Source organism: Mus caroli, chromosome 7 (assembly GCF_900094665.2).
Source record: "Mus caroli chromosome 7, CAROLI_EIJ_v1.1, whole genome shotgun sequence".
NCBI lineage: Eukaryota > Metazoa > Chordata > Mammalia > Rodentia > Muridae > Mus > Mus caroli.
Genome location: NC_034576.1, coordinates 124,156,823 through 124,176,834, shown reverse-complemented (window position 1 = coordinate 124,176,834; position 20,012 = coordinate 124,156,823). Strand labels below are relative to the sequence as shown.

The 20,012-nt window shown below is 45.6% G+C and overlaps 1 protein-coding gene across 1 annotated transcript in view; it reads left to right on the top strand.

Annotated features, from left to right (window-relative positions):
- Ears2 (glutamyl-tRNA synthetase 2, mitochondrial) overlaps positions 1–17,353 on the top strand; it is a 28,130-nt gene extending 10,777 nt beyond the window's left edge. Inside the window, exons 3-9 of the mRNA XM_021167025.1 lie at positions 2,071–2,260; positions 7,081–7,553; positions 8,924–9,032; positions 11,152–11,305; positions 11,386–11,516; positions 16,170–16,305; positions 17,020–17,353. Coding sequence (XP_021022684.1) covers positions 2,071–2,260; positions 7,081–7,553; positions 8,924–9,032; positions 11,152–11,305; positions 11,386–11,516; positions 16,170–16,305; positions 17,020–17,103 — 1,277 coding nt within the window. The 3' untranslated portion in view covers positions 17,104–17,353. The remainder of the gene's footprint in view (positions 1–2,070; positions 2,261–7,080; positions 7,554–8,923; positions 9,033–11,151; positions 11,306–11,385; positions 11,517–16,169; positions 16,306–17,019) is intronic.
- The last annotated feature ends 2,659 nt before the right edge of the window (positions 17,354–20,012 follow it).

Genomic DNA, 20,012 nt, shown 5'->3' with positions numbered 1-20,012 from the left:
CTGGAGTTATAGGTGGTCGTGAGCTTCTATGTGGGATCTGGAAACTAAACCTATGTTCTTTGTAAGAGCAGCAAATACTCCTAACTACCAAACCATCTTTCTGAGCCCCATATGTACATGTGCTTTCTGTTCTTCTCTTCTTGTTTTGAGCACTGGATTTTGCTATATAGCACAGACTAGTCTTGAACTTAAGGCAGTCTTCTTCTTTCAGCTTCCCAGGTAATGCTATTATCAGTATGAAATACCATGCTAATTACCCCCACCTTCCCTTCTTTTTTATCAAATGAAGAAAAGGTGGTACTGTGAGACAGATAGCTAAGTTATGTCAGCAATAATTATAGCCAGAATATATTGTGCACATAGCAAGTACCAGGCAATAACCCCTTTTATGACACAGTTACTGTTTGCATCTTGTTTTACAAAGTGAATTTGCACAAGATCTCAGAGCTGGCCACTGTGTTTGAACCATGTCCATCTGCCTGGAGTATGTGTACGAGCATTAAATTTTAGTAGAAAGTCAGTGTTGTTGTTCTACTTTAGTGGAAGCTCCTTGCAGAGGCCCCCTTCTGCAGGCCTTGTGTCCCTCCCACCCCCGCTCGCTACTGAAAGTTTTGATATTTTTCTCTCCCACGTGAGTCAGGTATAACCCTAGCCTGTAAGTGTTTGGGTGTAATATGTAGCTTTATTGAGACTAGCTTACATATAAACCTTCAGGCTCAATACTGTGTAAGCATATAAACACCAATGCATTTGTTTCCACAGCCATTCTGCACAAAAGGCTGTTAGCTCTATTTCCAGAGGAGAAAACTAAGACTTAGTAAGGATGAGTTAGACAAAGATCTGGCCCTGCCCCAGTGTGAAGTTTCAGAGCGTGGGTAGTTACAGGAGATCTGTGAGAGACAAGACCTGTGTGTCTAGACCACTACTAAAATCTAAATTGTATGTGAACAGATCTCTCAGGAGTCTCCCCAGTGATTGGGCCAGTCCCTGCTCCCTCCTGCTGTTCCTGAGGCTGTGACACCAGCCACCAGCATCCTCTCTGGCCATCCCTATGTCTCTTGTTCCCTGGTCACCCTGCTGCCTGCTTTAGTCCAGCTTTAGCCCATTCATGCCCTTCCTTGTGTACCTGCTTTTTCCACCTACCTACCCTTAACTATAAGCTACCCTGGCCTGGCCTGATGGCTCCTTCCTAGATAGAGACCAGCAGAGAGAGACAGAGACACTGAGACCCTCTCCCCAGGACTCTTCCTATCAAATTGGTTCCCTCTCTGCTGGAAGAGGAGAGACTCCAATATTGGTGAAGAGATTCGAGTCATGGTACTCTTAAGTTGATATAAATGGGGTCCAGCTAGGCAGGGTGAAGGCCACTGTGGAAATCTACATCTTACGCTAAACTATGCTAGGCATGCCACGGGAATGTGAGCGATAGGGTTCTGTGGTGAAGGGCAGAAATGTTACTCTGATATCCCATCCCCAGAGCAAGCTGAGGTCCCCAAGGGGCTATGGAGAGAGGGCTGAGGTTCCTAAGGAGGACCTCAGCACTCTGCCTTGATTCCTCAGAAAGTATATAATGTGTTGGTATGCAGTAGGACATGGGGCCAGCACCACTTCCACACTCTCCTTCCCTGGGTTTGTCACCAGTCATATAGCACCCACAGGTCATGCATACCCCTAGAAGCCATCACCAGACATAGTAAAACCTGTGCCATTCCTCCATAGTTCCCATGTGCATGTGTGTGATGCTGTGTTGTAAAACTGTGATATTATGGGATAGAGAGATGGCTCAGCGATTAAGAGTGCCTACTGCTCTTCCAAAGGTCCTGAGTTCAAATCCCAGCAAACACATGGTGGCTCACAACCATCTGAAATGAAATCTGATGCCCTCTTCTGGAGTGTCAGAAGACAGCTACAGTGTACTTACATATAATAAATAAATAAATATTTTTAAAAAGCAAAACAAAAGGCTCAGTGTGTATGTAAAGCACTTGGATGAATAGCTGTTGAAGAAAAAGAGCATTGTTTGCATTTCTGGTGTTCCTCTGTGACAACAGTTTTCCATCTGTGTTCCAGGCATCCCACCTGATGAGAGTCCCCGCCGGGGTGGTCCTGCAGGGCCCTACTGTCAGTCACAGCGGTTGGCTCTGTATGCCCAAGCCACGGAAGCCTTGCTGAGATCTGGAGCTGCCTATCCCTGTTTCTGTTCACCACAGCGGCTGGAGCTTCTGAAGAAGGAAGCACTGAGGAGCCGACAGACACCCCGGTGAGAATCCCAGCTCACTCTGGTTATCTCCCCAAGTTGGTGTTTGTTGCTTCTCTGTTTCTGCAGGTCAGGCATTTGTGCAGGGCTTAGCAGGGTTCTTTGGTTCTGAGTATCTTTCATAGCTTCAATTGGGCTGAAGTCAAGCCTGTAGTTCTCTGGAGTTTTGCCTGAAGCAGATTTCCTTCTGTCCTCTACTCAGAACGCTGTGGGCAGGCCAGGGGTCTTACTGGTTGTCTGTTCCTTGTCACATGGGTTTTCTCTAACCAGCTAAAGGTCAGAATACATACCTGGTCTTCGTTTCGCTTCCTTTTCGCAGAACTGAGGACTGAGCCCAGGGGCCTTGTGCTTTCCCCGCTCCCCACACCCCAAAAAAAGTGTAAAAAATAAAGCCAGGAAGTGGTGGCGCACGCCTTTAATCCCAGCACTCGGGAGGCAGAGGCAGGCGGATTTCTGAGTTCGAGGCCAGCCTGGTCTACAAAGTGAGTTCCAGGACANCATCCAGTAGCTGACTGTGAGCATCCACTCCTGTGTTTGCTAGGCCCCGGCATAGTCTCACAAGAGACAGCTATATTTGGGTCCTTTCAGCAAAATCGTGCTAGTGTATGCAATGGTGTCAGCATTTGGAAGCTGATTATGGGAAGGGTTAGGGTTAGGGTTAGGGTTATATTCTTTTTTTTTTTTTTTAAGATTTATTTATTTATTACATGTAAGTACACTGTAGCTATCTTCAGACACTCCAGAAGAGGGCGCCAGATCTCGTTACGGATGGTTGTGAGCCACCATGTGGTTGCTGGGATTAGAACTCTAGACCTTCGGAAGAGCAGTCAGGTGCTCTTACCCACTGAGCCATCTCACCAGCCCTACATTTCTTTTTAAATGTTTAAACTTATTTTGTGAGGGGCAGCACATGGCCCAGCGTGTATGTGTCAGAGGAGAACCCTCATGAGTTGGTGTCTGCCTCCGCCATGTGCGGATTGAACTCAGGTTGTTAGCCTTGGCAGAAGGCACCTCACCTACTGAGCTAACTTACTAGCTTCATATTTTATACTTAAACTACCGAACAATACATAGAAATATGTCTCCTCACCTTCCCTTTGGCCACTCATTTCCTCTCTCAAGAGGTAGTTGGTAGTAGGTAGTGTGTTCAGTGCCTGTGCTGACAAAGGGGATCACTGTTACCTTTTCCAGTCTGGTAGTTTGTAGTACACTACACACCTCCCGTCTTAGGGGAGTTGCCATATCAGCCCATAGATTTTTTTCTATCCTATAATATTGCATGTATGATATAGCATGGTGACATTTGCCCGTAATCCCAGCATTCAGGAGGCAGAGGCAGGACATTCAGGAGTTCAGGCTCATCCTTAGCTACCTTGAGACTTTGAAGCCTTTCTGGGCTTTGTGGGACCTTTAAAAAGCAACAGAAAATCGTATATTGAAATACTATGAATTGCTTCCTCTGTTCCCTGTCAGTGAATCTTTATGCCTCTTATACTTTGTCCCAAAGGGAGGAGTTGTGATGAGTGTGGTAGTTTAAATGAGAATGGTGCCCAGGAGTTCATGTGTGTGAATACTTAGTCCCCAGTTGTTAGAACTGTTAATGTAGGATTAGGAAGTGTGGCCTTGTTGGAGGAGGTCTGTCACTAGGGGTGGTGGGCTTTGAGGTTTCAAAGACTCTAGCTGTTCCCACTGTACTCTCTGCCTCCTGCTTGCCAATCAAAATAGAAACCCTCAGTTGTGTTCCACCATTATGGGTTCTAACCCTAAGCCCAATTTAATGCTTTTTTTTTTTTTGGTTTTTCGAGACAGGGTTTCTCTGTATAGCCCTGGCTGTCCTGGAACTCACTTTGTAGACCAGGCTGGCCTCGAACTCAGAAATCCGCCTGCCTCTGCCTCCCGAGTGCTGGGATTAAAGGCGTGCGCCACCACGCCCGGCTAATGCTTTCTTTTTAAATTGCCTTGGCCATGTTGTTTTGACACAGCAGTAGTCAATAAACCGGGCAGTGGTGGCGCACCCCTTTAATCCCAGCACTTGGGAGGCAGAGGCAGGTGAATTTCTGAGTTTGAGGCCAGCCTGGTCTACAGAGTGAGTTCCAGGACAGCCAGAGCTATACAGAAAAACCCTGTCTAGAAGAAAGAAAGAAAGAAAGAAAGAAAGAAAGAAAGAAAGAAAGAAAGAGCCAATATAATAAGGGAACACTGAAGAACATCCTTTTCATCTGTGATATATGTATGAGTAGTGTCTTAGCTTATTTGCTGTAATAAAATACCCTGACAAAAGAAACTCCAGAAAGGAAGGGTTTCTTCTGGCTCACAGTTTGAGATTCCAGTCCATCGTGGCTAGGAAGTCCAAAGCAGGGGCTGGAAGCCGCTGCTCTCTCTCACTGTGTCTCACTATGTCTGGCTGAAGAAACTGAGGCCTGCGAATGTTCAGCTCCCTTTCCTCATTCCATGCAGTCCAAGATCCCGACCCAGGGAACGGTGCAGATGTACATTTTTGGGCTTCTTTATTGGATTCTTATATCTACCAGCTTTCCAACCCGTATTCCATCCTAATCCATTCCAAGCCCCAACACTACGTAGAAGAGAATGAAGGTAGAAGGGAAAGGGACTAGACCTCTGTAGACTGCTTCCTGCTGACTCGGTGTGTCAGGTTCCCCGGGGCAAGTCCAGCCAGCAGTCCAGTGATAGCAAAGGCAGCAGCAGGAACCAGCAACAGCAGCCACAGGCCCTCTTGGGCCTCTCCCATACACACCCTCTCCAGAATCCCAAACACAAAGTATCTGCAGCTGGCAAAAGCCAGCCCTTCCTGGAATACAAGACTGGACAATCTGAAGCAGCCCGTGAGATGAAAACAAAAACATACTCAACATAACTGGGCTTTTAGGAAACCAAATTCTCACTACAGAATGGTGTAGATGTGTTTTCTTGTATCAATTCATTTAATCAGTATAATCCTTCATACCGTCCTAGAGGCTAAACATTATCTAAACAATTCCTTACAGGTGTGCGTAGAGACTTGCCTCTTAGGTGTTTTCAGATACTGTCAAATTGATGTCAGTATTACCCATCATAAATTTCTTCCAAAATGTAGACTTCATTACAGGAGCTGTATATAACTTTGAAGCTGGGTATGGTAATACACTTTTGTACTCAGGAACTTGGAGAGGTATGGGCAGGGGAACAAGTGTTGAAGGGTTTCCTCAATGTGTAGTAAATGTGAGACCAGCCTGTACTGTAAACAGTCTCTCATGTGCCTCTACACACACATAAGAGAGGAGGACAACATGTTGCCTTGATAGATTCCATCCAGCGGCTTTTTCTAGTTTACACTGTTACCAGGAAATAGCATCATAGCATTGAAGCTCTACTTTCAGTAACTCCTGGACAAAGGCTAGATGTTTATAGGCATTCACTGCTTTTTTTACCTTTGAGACACAAATCTCACTGTGTAGCTCAGCCTGGCCTCCAACTTGAAATCTTGTTTCAGTCTCTCAGGTATTAGGTTAATAGGTATCTACCATCAAACCTTTGTTGTTTGTTTGTTTTTGATCGTTAACAGACTATACTCCATTAATACAAAGAATTGTTTTTAGTTAGGATCACATGATACCATGTGATCTGTGAGACTGAAGATAGGTGTACACTCAGGAGGCAGAGGCAGGCGGATTTCTGAGTTCGAGGACAGCCTGGTCTACAAAGTGAGTTCCAGGACAGCCAGGGCTACACAGAGAAACCCTGTCTCGAAAAAAACAAAACAAAAAAAAAAAAATGTTGAAAAACATGGCCAGGCAGTGGTGGCACACACCTTTAATCCCAGCACTTGGGAGGCAGAGGCAGGCAGATTTCTGAGTTCGAGGCCAGCCTGGTCTACAAAGTGAGTTCCAGGACAGACAGGACTGCCTCGAAAAAACAAAATAAAAAAAAAGTTGAAAACAACAACAGCTCTTGATATTTTCTCTAGTGTACAAGTTATCTGGGCTTATGGTTACCGTATAGAGTCTTAAAGTTTGGGTCTGAGTTTCTTATGAGTTCCCAAGGTCCTGAAGGGCCTAAGCACCCACTTTTTGAGTAGGGAGGACATGAGCCACATCTTAAGGAAATATGGAGGTGGATGACTCCAGACTAAGAGGAGCAGCCTTGAGATATCAGGGCTCTGTGGTGACCTCTCTGACTATTATCCGGCCTGCTGACAGCCTTGCCTTTTCTCCCTTAATCGTATGTGGGGTTAACAGTTTCAACATGGTTTCTCCGAGGGTGACATCCAGAGTGCTCCTGGGAAGTATAAAAGGAGGACTTTCCCCCTTACAGCTATGTCTTAACCTCATTGGAAAGAAATTTTCCCAGAACCTTAGCCTTTCCTTATCCACCAAGTGTCGTTTACATTCTTACCTGAACTGATCACTGGACCAGGTCAGAAGATCGCAAGATTGTCTGTACTCATTGAAATTCTGTTCTTAGTCTAAGCATTTCCCATTTCCTCCTTAGCAAGGGAAAACGAATAATGAATAAAAAGGAAATAAGGAATGAACAATGAAAAGGAATAAGTCACCACCACGCTGTGTTGTCCCACACAACTTTATTTCTAAACCTGTTCTAGACAAAAGCCCCTTCAGGAGGTTAATGGTTTGCCCCAGAGCATAAGCTGTCAGAAACCATAGATAAGGGTTGGCTTACAGTTCAGTTGTAGAGTGCTTACTTGCATTCCCAGGACCTTGAGTAAAATCTTTAGCACTGCAAGTAAAAACCAGAACTTGAGGGACAAGTGAGATTCTGTCCACTGATGGTTCTCTTAGCTACTCTGCTGTTTTATCTCCCAACAGGTATGACAATCGGTGCCGGAACCTGAGCCAGGCACAGGTGGCCCAGAAGCTGGCCGTAGACCCCAAGCCTGCTATCCGCTTCCGCCTAGAGGAGGCAGTACCAGCCTTCCAGGACCTGGTATATGGCTGGACTCAGCATGAAGTGGCCAGTGTGGAGGGAGACCCAGTTATCTTGAAAAGTGATGGCTTTCCCACCTACCACCTAGCCTGTGTGGTAGATGACCACCACATGAGCATCAGCCATGTGCTGCGGGGCTCAGAGTGGCTAGTCTCCACCTCCAAGCACTTGCTCCTCTACCAGGCCCTGGGCTGGCAGCCACCTCGATTTGCTCATCTGCCCCTGCTCCTCAACAGGGATGGTAGCAAGCTGTCTAAGAGGCAAGGGGACATTTTCCTGGAACATTTTGCTGCCAGCGGTTTTCTGCCAGAAGCCTTGCTTGACATCATCACCAACTGTGGCTCGGGGTTTGCAGGTACATGCTCACCAGAGTGGACATGGTGGCTAAGCTTGAGCTTCGATACAGGCAGACCTGCTTGTCAAAGCATTGCCACCTATCACGTGATCTTGGACAGGTTGATTATTCTAGTCAGTAGTGTTTCCTGAGCCAGTCAACTGTGACCCTCACTTGGTTTTCCCCACACTGCTTTGTTGTTGGAGTGGGGCTCAGAGTAGGCCCTGTCCCTTGCCTTCAGAGACCAGAAGTCTCATGAGTCTCCTCCATATGATAGGTCTGAGGGTATGCCCTACAGAGCTACTTAGGAGCCAGTGAGCTTGTAAATAGAAGGAACCAGCCCACTGTCTGGCCACATCATAGACACAAAAGCTAGAGACTCATGATTACTGTAATTGTACAAGTCTGTGCTCTAACAGTATTACTGATGTTACTGTGAATCCAGCTGATTGAAGGTTAGAACATAAACTTTGACGAAACAAGTATCAGATAGGATGGCTTTCTGTGGCAAGGATTTCTGAAACTTTGGCAATAAGTTGATAATCCTAGTTTCTGAGGTGATCTGAGGCTCGAGGAGTTTGAGTAACTTGCCAGAGTCACCTCCTTAGTAAAGGATATAGTTCTTGAGGCCTGTGGCTGACCATAGTGCCTCCTGACTGCACCAAAGAGAACTGCTGCTCACAAAGAAGCTGCTTCTAGGGGCTGGAGAGATGGCCCAGTAGTTAAAAGCTCTTGCTGGTTTTTCTGATTTCTATTCCCAACACCCACATCAGATGGCTCGCTCACAGCTGCCTGTAACTCCAATGTCAAGCAAGATCCAACACCCTCTTCTGGACTCCATGCCCTTGGACATATAAACACACACACACACACACAAATTAAAAATAAGGGGAAAACAGTTTAAAAAGAAGCAGCTACACACTTGGAATCCCAACACTAAAGAAGCTAAAGCTAGAGGATTACTAGTTCAAGGTCAGTCTGGAGTATGTAAATACCAAAGTCCTGTCTCAAATGAAACAGAAAAACTGCAGCTTCCATCATTGAGGTTCCACTGTGGCATTAAGGAGGAAGTATGTAGGGTACACTGATGTCACACCCTACTCAACAGCCAAGCAGATAAGAAACTCTGAAGTAATCCAGACAGTGGACACACTGCTCTTGTGGCTTTGGTCCAAATGTAGTGGGAAGTCTACAGCTTACTCACTTGTTCTCCTTTGCGTGTGAAGGCAGGGAAATGTAGCCAATACTTATGTCCCAGCAATTTGAGAAACAGAGGCAAAAGGATCAAAATCTGTAGGCCATCCTGGGCAATGCAGAAAGAAAGATAATGGGAAGAACAAAAATCAGTAGATGAGGGAGGGGCTGAGCAGCCAAGTGGGCCTGACTTGCAGAGAACCAAATGGGCAGGACCCTGCCGGAGCTGATTACACAGTTTGACCTGACTCGGATCACCTGCCACTCAGCCCTGCTGGACCTCGAGAAGCTCCCAGAATTTAACAGGTAAGTGAGAGAGCCAAGCACTATGGTGCATGCCTGTAATCTCGGCACTTGGAACGTTGAGACAGCATAATTGTAAACCCTAGGTCAGCTTGAATTATATACCTCTCCTTGGTTGATTTTTTTTTTTCCCCTTCTTTTTTTTTTTTTTTGGTTTTTCGAGACAGGGTTTCTCTGTATAGCCCTGGCTCTCCTGGAACTCACTTTGTAGACCAGGCTGGCCTAGAACTCAGAAATCTGCCTGCCTCCCGAGTGCTGGGATTAAAGGCATGCGCCACCACGCCCGGCTGATTTTTTTCCCTTCTTACTGCTTGGCCTTGCTAAGGAGATTGCACAATTTCTGTACTGTATCCATATGTTTTCTATAGTACTCAAATTATTTTTCAACCAAATTACACATGCTTATAATTCCAGCACTCAAAGAGCTTTGGGAAGATGGTGAGTTCTAGGCTAGCCTAACTACATAGAATCTGTCTCAAACACTAAAAACAAAGCAAAAGGTTTCAAATTGTTTTTTGCCAGTCTGCATTCCTGTTAGCTTCCCATAGTGTCATGTCTTCCATCCTGTGACATGCAAGGAGCCTCAGACTTCCACAGGTCTGCAGCCCTTGAATGGTGGCTTCCAGGCCCTGGCATTAGTACTTCAAATATAGTCCCATGGTTAATCTTCGGTACCGCTCTATCAGAGGCCTCGTATAGCACTCTGTGTCTGAGGCCCCCTGCTTTCCAGCAGTTGTGTGAGTCACTGCAAACACCTGGCAGGTGGGCTTGGGACTCAGGACCATACAGTCCCAAGCTCATGAGCTATTTACCACTTTATTACTTGGCTTTCCTCTGTAACACAGACAAACGGCCATAGGACTTAGAGTGGATCTGCACTGCCATGTCTCTCCTTGGCCCTTCCAGTCCTGTCAGGAAGAGGCCAAGGACAACTTGGGGACTGAAGATAACAAGGCTTGGTATGAGGGTTGGACTTTTGGAGGATTTACTGTTCAGAAGAAAGTCAGGGAGTTAGGATTCCAGAAAAGAGATAATTTTTTTTTTCCATTTTGTAGACCACTGAGAGAAAAGAGATAATTTGACTTGACAGGAAAGCGCCAGCTTTGAAACCGAGTGCTTCACTGAAACAGCTCCTGTTCCAAATCATAGGGATATGTTTTTTTGACCTCTCCTTTCATATCAGTGCTTCATAATCCAAGTGATGTCAGAAAGCACACTCCTGGATTCTTCTGTGTAAACTCGGGTGCCAGGTGATAGTGTGGGAAGGGAGAGTCTGGCAAGACACCAAAGAGGAGAGGGACAGGGCAGCTGGAAGATTGTGAAGTCTGAGCCCACATCATGGATCCAGCCTGCTCTAGCCAATTAAAGCTCTGGTCAGGGCGCTGTGCACCCAGAGCTGCTCATTCCACAGGGAGAGCCAGAATGTTCATTACTGTGATCTGGTTTAAAATAGCTTCTTGGCTGGGTGTAGCTCAGTTCTAGAATGCTTACTTAGTATGCATGAAGCTCTGGGTTTTCTCTCGTAACACCTCAAAAGTAACAGGGAAAAGTCAGCCACTATTTTTAAAACACCGAAAATGCCTAGTATGGTGTCACATACCTTTAATTTTAGCACTTGGAGAACAGGGACAGGGATCTCTGAGCTTGAGGCCAGCTGGGTCTACAAAGTGAGTTCTATGCCTGCTAGGGATATATAGGGAGACCTTGTCTCAGAAAAATAAAAATAAAACACTGTCCAGGCAGTGGTGGCACATGCCTTTAATCCCAGCACTTGGGAGGCAGAGGCAGGTGGATTTCTGAGTTCAAGGACAGCCTGGTTTACAGAGTGAGTTCCAGGACAGCCAGGGCTACACAGAGAAACCCTGTCAAAAACAAAACAAAAACAACACACAACAACAATCAATAAATTTAAAAAACACTGAAAACAAACCATGTCTGCCTAGACTCATGCTGGCTGTGACCTCCATCAAGTCCTGTTCCTTTTATAGATATAAAGAAAGCTTTGTTTTTACCTATGGGTTATAGATGTGACATTCTTCAAATCTCCACACAGCTCAGAGAGGAGAGGTTTAGCATAGTCTTGGTGAATCAGTACCAGGGCCTCCCCTTTCTTCACCCTTAGGCTGCACCTCCGCCGGCTGGTGAGCAGTGAGACCCGGAGGCCCCAGTTGGTGGAGAAGTTGCAGGACCTGGTGAAGGAGGCATTCGGGATTGAACTGCAAGACAAGGATGTTCTGGACCCTGCATATATGGAGAGGATCCTCCTGCTGAGACAGGTGTGGGTTAGGGCGTCCTTAACCCCTTCCAGGGTTTCCCAAGTTCTCAGGGTGCATGTGGTGACTGCCTCTCTACCCAGGGTCACATCAGCCGCCTGCAGGATCTGGTCTCCCCAGTGTACTCCTACTTATGGACCCGCCCTGCTGTCCATCGATCGGAACTGGGTGCCAGCTCAGAAAACGTGGATGTGATTGCCAAGCGCTTGCTGGGGTAAGTGCTCACATACCTGGTTAAGGGTTTGACATACCCTTTCTCACTCTTTGCCCTGGCTTCTCTCCACTAGACCTTGGCTTTTGATTCCCCACTACAAAACTATGACAAGCTGAAAAAAATACTCTCTCACTGGCTTCTCAGTTAAGGACAGCAACCCTTAAGGCCAAGGTGGCTCTGCTCCCTGAAGAGAGGACCTGGCTTATTGTAAGAGTAACAGAATTTTTGTTTAATTAATTTTTAAAATATTTGTTTAGTTTTAATTTATGTGTATGAGTGTTTTGCCTGCATGTATGCCTGTGTACCATGTGTAAATATCTACTGTATTATTAATATGCTGAAACTTTTTAAACTTTGGCTTTAAACCTGGGTTTTGGAAGCAGGGAAGTTATGCCCTGGTGTAGTCTCCCATCTACCTAGTTCTTCTCATAATTGTAATTCTTATTTTGTACATTTTGCCCAAACGATATATTACAGTGATAATGTCTGGGTGTTTTTACATGACTTTTCCACTTTTTGTCTTTTTCTTTTAAGAGATAATTTCTGAGCCAGGCAGTGGTGGTACACACATTTAATAATCCTAGCACTCAGGATACAGAGATCCTTGGACCTTTATAAATTTGAGGCCAGCCTGGTCTACAACATGAGTTCCAGGACAGCCAGGGCTACACAGACATCCTCCCTGCATCCCTCCAAAAAAGGACATAGGTTCTGTATGCTGCTCAGGCTAGTCCCAAACTAAGCTCAAATGAGTTCCTTCCTCCATCTTTTTGAGAAGCTAACACTGTAAGCATGGTCTGCTGCACCCAACAGTATAACTAGAGCTGTCTAGTCCTTGAAAGTCTCCTTATTCCTTTTTATGGCTAACTTTACTGTAGCACCACTTCAAACAGAATTTATCTATTTATCTACATGAGGGTTGCTTCCATATTTTCAGATTTTGCTTTTAGAAATAACTGCACTGAATAAACTTGCATGGATATATTACTAAGCATGTTTGCAAGTCCATCCCCCAATCAGAACTCAAGAGCTAATATTGTCAATAATTTGGGACATTCCATAGTAGGGTCTTTAATAAATAAATAAATTAGTTTGTTTGTTTGTTTGTTTGCTTGCTTGTTGTTTGAGACAGGGTCTCACTATGTAGCTTTGGCTGGTCTAGAATTCACTGTATAGACCAAGCTGGCATCAAACTTACAGAGATCTGTCTGCCTGCTTCTGCCATCTGAGTGCTGGGATTGAAGGTATGCTATCATATCCAGCTTTTTTTTTTTTTTTTTTCGAGACAGGGTTTCTCTGTGTAGCCTTGGCTGCCCTGGAACTGACTTTGTAGACCAGGCTGGCCTCAAACTCAGAAATCCGCCTGCCTCTGCCTCTCAAGTGCTGGGATTAAAGGCATGCGCCACTGCACCCAGCTTTCGGCTTTTTTAAAATGCATGTGAATATATACATGTGAGTGCAGGCGGGGTGTGGTGGCGCACGGCTTTAATCCCAGTGTTTGGAAGGCAGAGGCAGGCGGATTTCTGAGTTCGAGGCCAGCCTGGTCTACAAAGTGAGTTCCAAGACAGCCAGGGCTATACAGAGAAACCCTGTCTCGAAAAAACAAAAAAAAACAAACAAACAAACAAAAAAACATGTGAGTGCAGTGCTCATGGAGGTTAGAGATAAATTGAGACACCCTGTGTCCTCTGAAAGAGCAGCATATGCTGTTCACTGCTGAGCTAGCTCTTCAGCTAATAATTCCACTTCACCAAGACCATGTCTTAACTTCTCACCGTTGTCTTGGATTAGGTTTTAGAGGCTGGGACTCCTACTCAAGTCAGGAAAGCTAACACCCAAATGCGTAGGAGCCACCAAACCACTAGAAGTCCCTTTTGTCCCTTAGCCAAGCTCTCAGCCAGCTCTGACATGTCCTGGGCTGCCATTAGCAGCTGCCTAGGGCCTGTCCTGTTCCTTGGCAGCCTCCTTCTCTGAATACAGTGACACTGGAGAGTGTCCTTATTCCTCCTATATTGCATTTTGTATTTTTAGTATTTTATCTCCTTGATTTTATAAATAGCAGTGATCCCGTGCCCAGTTAATGATTGGCTTTGTCCAGGAGGGCTTCTATAATAATAATACCACAAACATTTATAAACAGATTTGAAGCCAGGGGTGGGGGCTGTCTATAGACAAATGCTAGCTGAATCTGTGGCAGGCAGTGACAGACTCCTGAGCTTTGCCCTCACATGCTCAGCTGCTGAAGTCTGGCAGTTGTTAAGGAAAGGTGTGCACACTGAGAGATTGTTTCTTCAAATTACTTATAAAACTACTTCCTGGGCCACTGTTACCTCTCACTGAGCTGCTGCTCAACCCCCCTCAGGAGCAGGGGCTCTGCTATTGAAGCATTGGTGTTATTTTAAAAGTGGTGGGATTTCTGGTCTGTCTGTCTGTCTGTCTGTCTGTCTGTCTGTCTCTCTCTCTCTCTCTCTCTGTGTGTGTGTGTGTGTGTGTGTGTGTGTGTGTGTGTGTGTGTGTGTATGCATATAGAGGGGCCAGGAGAGGCATTGACTCCTTGTAACTGAAGTTATAAGCAATTATAACACCTGATGTAGGTGCTGAGAACCAAACTTGGGTACTCTAGAAGCAGTAAGTGATCATAACTGCTAAGCCATCTCTTCAGCCTCTGGGATACACTTTTGTTTGTTTGTTTGTTTGTTTTGAGACAGGGTTTCTCTGTGTAGCCCTGGCTGTCCTGGAACTCACTNTGTAGACCAGGCTGGCCTCGAACTCAGAAATCCGCCTGCCTCTGCCTCCCGAGTGCTGGGATTAAAGGCGTGCACCACCACCGCCCGGCGGGATACACTCTTAAGGGACCCAGGAAGCTGCAGTAGAATGTACCCACCCACCACCTCTGTCAGAACTAAGGTGTATAGCAGGACTTCCTAATACTCAACAGCAGTTAAATACTGACACAGAGACTTACCTCTGTTTATTAAAGCCTAAGCATATAGCTGGGCAGATTCTCTGCGAGGTTATCTGAGTTATCACAACTGTTCTAGCCCATGGCCCTCCAAGTGGCTAATTCTTTACTTCCTTCTCATCCCATTATGTCTGCTCCTCTCCATGTCCCACTGGCAAATCTCTGACTTTGCCCACTTCTCATTTCTTCTCCCAGAGACCCTTTCTCTGCCCAGAAGTTCTGCCTTCCACTTCCTGCCCAGCTATTGGCCAGCAGCTCTTTATTAAAGCCAATAAGAAAGTCAGGAAGGTGAATGTTTACAAAATATGAGGCCTGTGATGGACTGTAGGAATAACCAAGATCTGCCAGTACTCAGCTTTCTGCAGGTTTGACAATCAACAATTGAATATACAGACAGCCTTCACACAGTATACAAAATGCACCCCAACAGTGGTAGATGGTTTACAAATCCAGCTCTCACTAGTTGGGGACCACTTAAAACTCAAATGTGCTTTTGGGAAGAGGTCTTAGCTTGGCTTTCAGGAATATGAGAATGATTGCTGGCCTGTAGAGTTTAGATCCTTTGTAGTGTTTGTTTGTTTTTGAGCCAGAATTTCTCTGAAGTCACTTTGTAGACCAGGTTGACCTTGAACTCACAGAGCTCCTCCAGCCTCTGCCTCCTGAGTGCTGGGACTAAAGGCATGTGCCATCCATCACTCCTGTTGACCCTCCGTGTTTCTGTTTGTGGGGAAAGAGTCTCTGCCTACCATGTTGATAGTGGAGCTGTTGTTCCTGGAGCTTGTATTTCCTGTTATTTTATTTCTATTCCTCTGTGCTACCCTCTCCTTGACAAATCTTGAAGCTATTTCAAGTAATTCCTCAGGAATTCCCATTCTTGCATTCCGTATGCTAAGTTTTCATTTCAGGTTCTCCTGCAGTGTCTGTGAGCCATTGGGTGTAGTAAATGCTAGCTAAGTTTAAGCTTTTATTGAAATATGGTATCCAATGTTTTTGAGTGTTTACTGTGAGTTTAGGGCTTTACCTAGTACTGATTATATTTTAGCTCTCTGTCCACCTCCCTAGGCAGTACAGATGCTATTATTGTCCCTATGTTATTGGTGAGGCATAGGGACTACATGGCAGTTAATAAATTCTCTTATTATAGTTCTTATTTTTAATTTTTGACATTTAATTACTTTGTGTGCATGAAGAGGGCACATACCATGGCACATGAGTGTAAAAGTCAGGGGACAACTTGGGAGGAGTTTGTTCTCCTTCCACAATGTGGGACCTGGGGATTGAGCTCAATTCTTCAGGCTTGGTGGCAAGCTTTCTTACCCACTGAGCCATCTCACTGGCCTTTTGGTGTCCTTTGAGTGACCTGTATCTTACTAATTGCCTGGGCCACCTGTATATGTGGTTCATCACTGTTTGCCTGTAGTGGATTGATGTAATAACGTTCCCTACCCTCCGTAAACTGTTAGTGCTGTAGGTGATTAACAGTCTTCTGAAGCTCCCTCTCCTACCCTGGATCAATATTCTACCCACTCTCCACTCCCAACCCCTGCCGAGTCAGGGTTTCTCTGTGCAGCCCTGGCACTCACTCTGTAGACCAGGCTAACCTCAGACTCAGATTCTCCTGCCTCTGCTTCCTGGGTTCTAGGATTAAAGGAGTGTACCTTCATGCCTGTCTCAGACTGGCTCTCTTTTAGGCTTTTAGAAAGACCTGGCTTAAGCCTAACTCAGGATGTGCTGAACAGAGAACTGAAGAAGCTGTCAGAAGGTCTGGAAGGCACCAAGCATAGCAGTGTGATGAAGCTCCTCCGGATGGCCCTCAGTGGACAGCTGGTGAGAGATGGGACATGAGCTGAACGGGCCTTCAGCCCCTCATTGACCCACAGTCTGGCACTAAGGCAACTCCAGGGAATAATAAGCTGATGAAACACTGACATTCCCCTCATTCGCCCACTGAGCATCTTATGTGCGCAGGCACTGTGATGGTTACAGTGGACATGATATGAACAAAACACATATGATCCCTGCCTCCTTGGAGATCACTAAGAATAATAAAGGCAGAAAAACAGGCCCTGCTGTGTGGAGAAAATCCAGTAAGGGTAGGTTGTAGCTTAGTGCCGAAGCATCTGCCTACCATTCATGAGCTCTAGGGTTGATCCCCAGCACTGCAAAAACAAAACAAAAAACAAAAACAAAAACAAAAAATGACCCTAGATAAAGAAAATACAATAAAGACAGGCTCTCAGCCGGGCGTGGTGGCGCACACCTTTAATCCCAGCACTCGGGAGGCAGAGGCAGGCGGATTTCTGAGTTCGAGGCCAGCCTGGTCTACAGAGTGAGTTCCAGGACAGCCCGGGCTATACAGGGAAACCCTGTCTCTAAAACCAAAAAAAAAAAAAAAAAAAAAAAGACAGGCTCTCTCTGCCCCTGGGTTGCAGGCTTTGGGTTGGGATTAGCCTGTCACTGTCTTCTACAGATGGAGGGATGGAAACTAGACATGAATTCCTTTGAGGCAAAAAGACAGTGGATTTTTTTTTCTTTTCTTAGCAAGGACCCCCTGTGGCTGAGATGATGGTGTCCTTGGGCCCAAAGGAAGTACGGGAACGAATCCAGAAGGTGCTTTCTAGCTAGGGAGAAGATGCATAGGACCATCGAGATGACCTTGAGAGCCTCTAACCATGGAAACTGAATTCTGAGGAGAGCAGAAAGCCTGGGGCCTATTAGGACCCTTTCAGGATGAACAGCTGTAGAAACAAGCTCTCTGACTACTCTCATCAGCTGGCCTTCGGGGACCCCAGCTGTTTCACCTGTTGACTCTGGGAAGAATGAGCTTGAACTTGTGTCTTCTTTCCTATTTTTTTAAAGACTTTTTAAAAATGTGTATGGGTGTTTTGCCTCCATGTATGCCTGTGTAATACATGCTTACATGCAGAGCCTCCAAAGGCAGGAAGGGAGCATTGGATCCCCTGGTGGAACTAGAGTTACAGACAGCTGCGAACTCACATTTGGGTACTTGGAATTAAAGCCAGGTCTTGTGGAAGAACAGCCAGTACATCATTACCAAGCCATCTCTCTAGCCCATTGGGTTGGTTTTCATGCCACATTCTACAGCTCGTGTTATAGAAAAGAGCAACATTCCAAAACAGTACAGAGGGCTGAGGTCTTGGTTCACTAGGCCGCATAACAATATACCACAGAATGTGGTGGCTTAAACTGAAAAGATTGACTTGCTTAGTGCCCTAGAGACTGCAAGTCCAAGGTAAGTGTCAAAGGGTTAGTTTCCTATGGTAGCCACTCCTGGCTTGCAGGCAGCCACCTTCCACCGGTGTCCTCCTCTGTGCACACTTGTCCCTGGTTCCTTTCAGAGTATCCTTGTCTTTTTCAAGGGCACCAGTCAGTCTAGATGCTACCCACCCTAATAGCCTCTTAACATAAATGACACCCCTTTAAAGGTCTGTCATCCAAATGCCCCCACATTGTATGATACTGGGGTTTAGGTTTCCATATTCGGAATAGTCTGTAGGACACAGTTTAGCCCAGGACAAATCAGTTCCAGCCTGGATTCATGGATCGCAGTCTCAGGCCACATATGGATTTGGAACCATAATGGACACAAGCGGGGTCCTAGACAGCAGATTTTCCTTCTGGATTGTAAAGGGAGAAGTTACTCTTCCAGCAGGGTAAGCACTGTGTTTGGGGTTACTCCTTGTCCTTGGGCTTTAGGTAGCCTCTGTCTCCTTTCGCTGAAGATACGGTATCTGTTTTCTTCCAATTCCTGAGACCTGATACTTTGAGTTATTGTTGGTGTCTTTCATCATATCTGCCCTTATGTCCTCCATTGCTTATAAATCTTTGTACTCGGATTCCTGAAATCAGGTTTCCTTTCTTCAAGTCTTAATTAACTTGGAGTAGTGTAAGTAGGATGGTGACCAGGTGTAAGACCCCAGCAGAGCTTGTAGCTTCCTCAGTGTAAGCAGTCTCTGCAGCTATGCTTACTCTCCTGAGGAGGGCAGGATGTGAGGGTGTGATAGAGGCTTGATCATAAAGACTTTGCAGCTTCTTTCTGGTTCTTTTACATCTGCACCTCTGGGAAAGCCAGCTTCCAGGTCATGAAGCTCAAGCCCTTGTGTCTTGAGGGGTCCGCGTGACATCAGAGCCTCCTGCCATCAGCTTTGTAAGTGAACCATAATGGAAGCTGAACTTGCAGCCCCAGCCAAGCACCTCCTGAGACACCCAGAACCACAACACTCAGAAGGATTTGGAACTTCAGACCCAGGATTGTGAGGCAGGAAATGCTTGTTTAAAGCCACTTGCTTTGGGGATTATCTTTACCTAGAGGTAGCTAACATTCTCTCCTTGCTCAGGTGAGTATGGGAAAGGATTAAAGAGCTTTTGAACCTTGCTTAGGGAGAAAAAAAAAGTTCTTTATTTTCAAGAAGATCAAGCCGAATTTTTGAAATTTGGTAGAGACAGAACAAATCTCTAGACAAAAAGAAAAAAATCTCTAGAAAAATCAGAACAAAACCACATCTTAGAAAAAAATGGTGGGCTGGTTAGTTTTTGTTAACTTGACATAAACTTAGACATATCTGAAAAACAGTAATCTTTTTTGAGACAAAAGTCTATGTAGTCCTGGCTGGTACTTCGTATGTATCCCAGGTTGCCCTCAAATTCCCAGAGGTCTGCCCTCTACCTCCTGAGTACTAGGATCAAATAGATGTACCACCATGCCCAGCTTAGGAAGAGGGGCTTTCTTTCTTTCAAGACTTAATTATTTTAGTTCATGTGTGTGGGTATACTGTCATTCTCTTCAGGCACACCAGAAGACAGCATTGGATCCCAGTTACAGGTGGTTATGACCACCATGTGGTTGCTGGGAATTGTACTCAGGACCTCTGGAAGAACAGTCAGTGCTATAAACCACTGAGCCATTTCTCCATCCCAGGAAAAGAGAATCTTAATTGAGAAAAGCCCTTAGTTAAATTGGTGCATGGGGCATTTTCTTGAGTAATGGCTGATGTAGAAGGACCCCACTCACTGCAGGTGGTGCCACCTCTGGACAGGTGGTCCTTGAGAGAATAAGAAAGTAGGCCTTCATCTCACTAAACCTCACTCGAAGAGATAGGTGGTATGCTACTTTTTCTATGTTATAAATGGAAAAACTGAGGCTGTGAAAAGTTAAGTAACACTTCTGGGATATGATCTGAGATAACATCATATTTAAGCTCAGGCCATTGACAATTTTAAGAGTCCATACCTAACTAATTTGATCCAGATTCTCACTATGAAGTCCTGAAATTCAGAGAGAGCCTCCTGCCTCTTTATCCCAAATATTGGAGTTAAAGGCAGTGCCACCATGCCTGGACCAACTCTTTTTTTAATGTATATCTGTTTGCCATGTGTATGCTTGATCCCCACAGAGGTCAGAAGAAGGCATCACATCCCCTGGAACTGGGATTACAGGCAGCTATGAGCTGTCATGTGGGTGCTATAAATTGAACCTGGGGGCTGGAGAGATGGCTCAACGGGTAAGAGCAGTG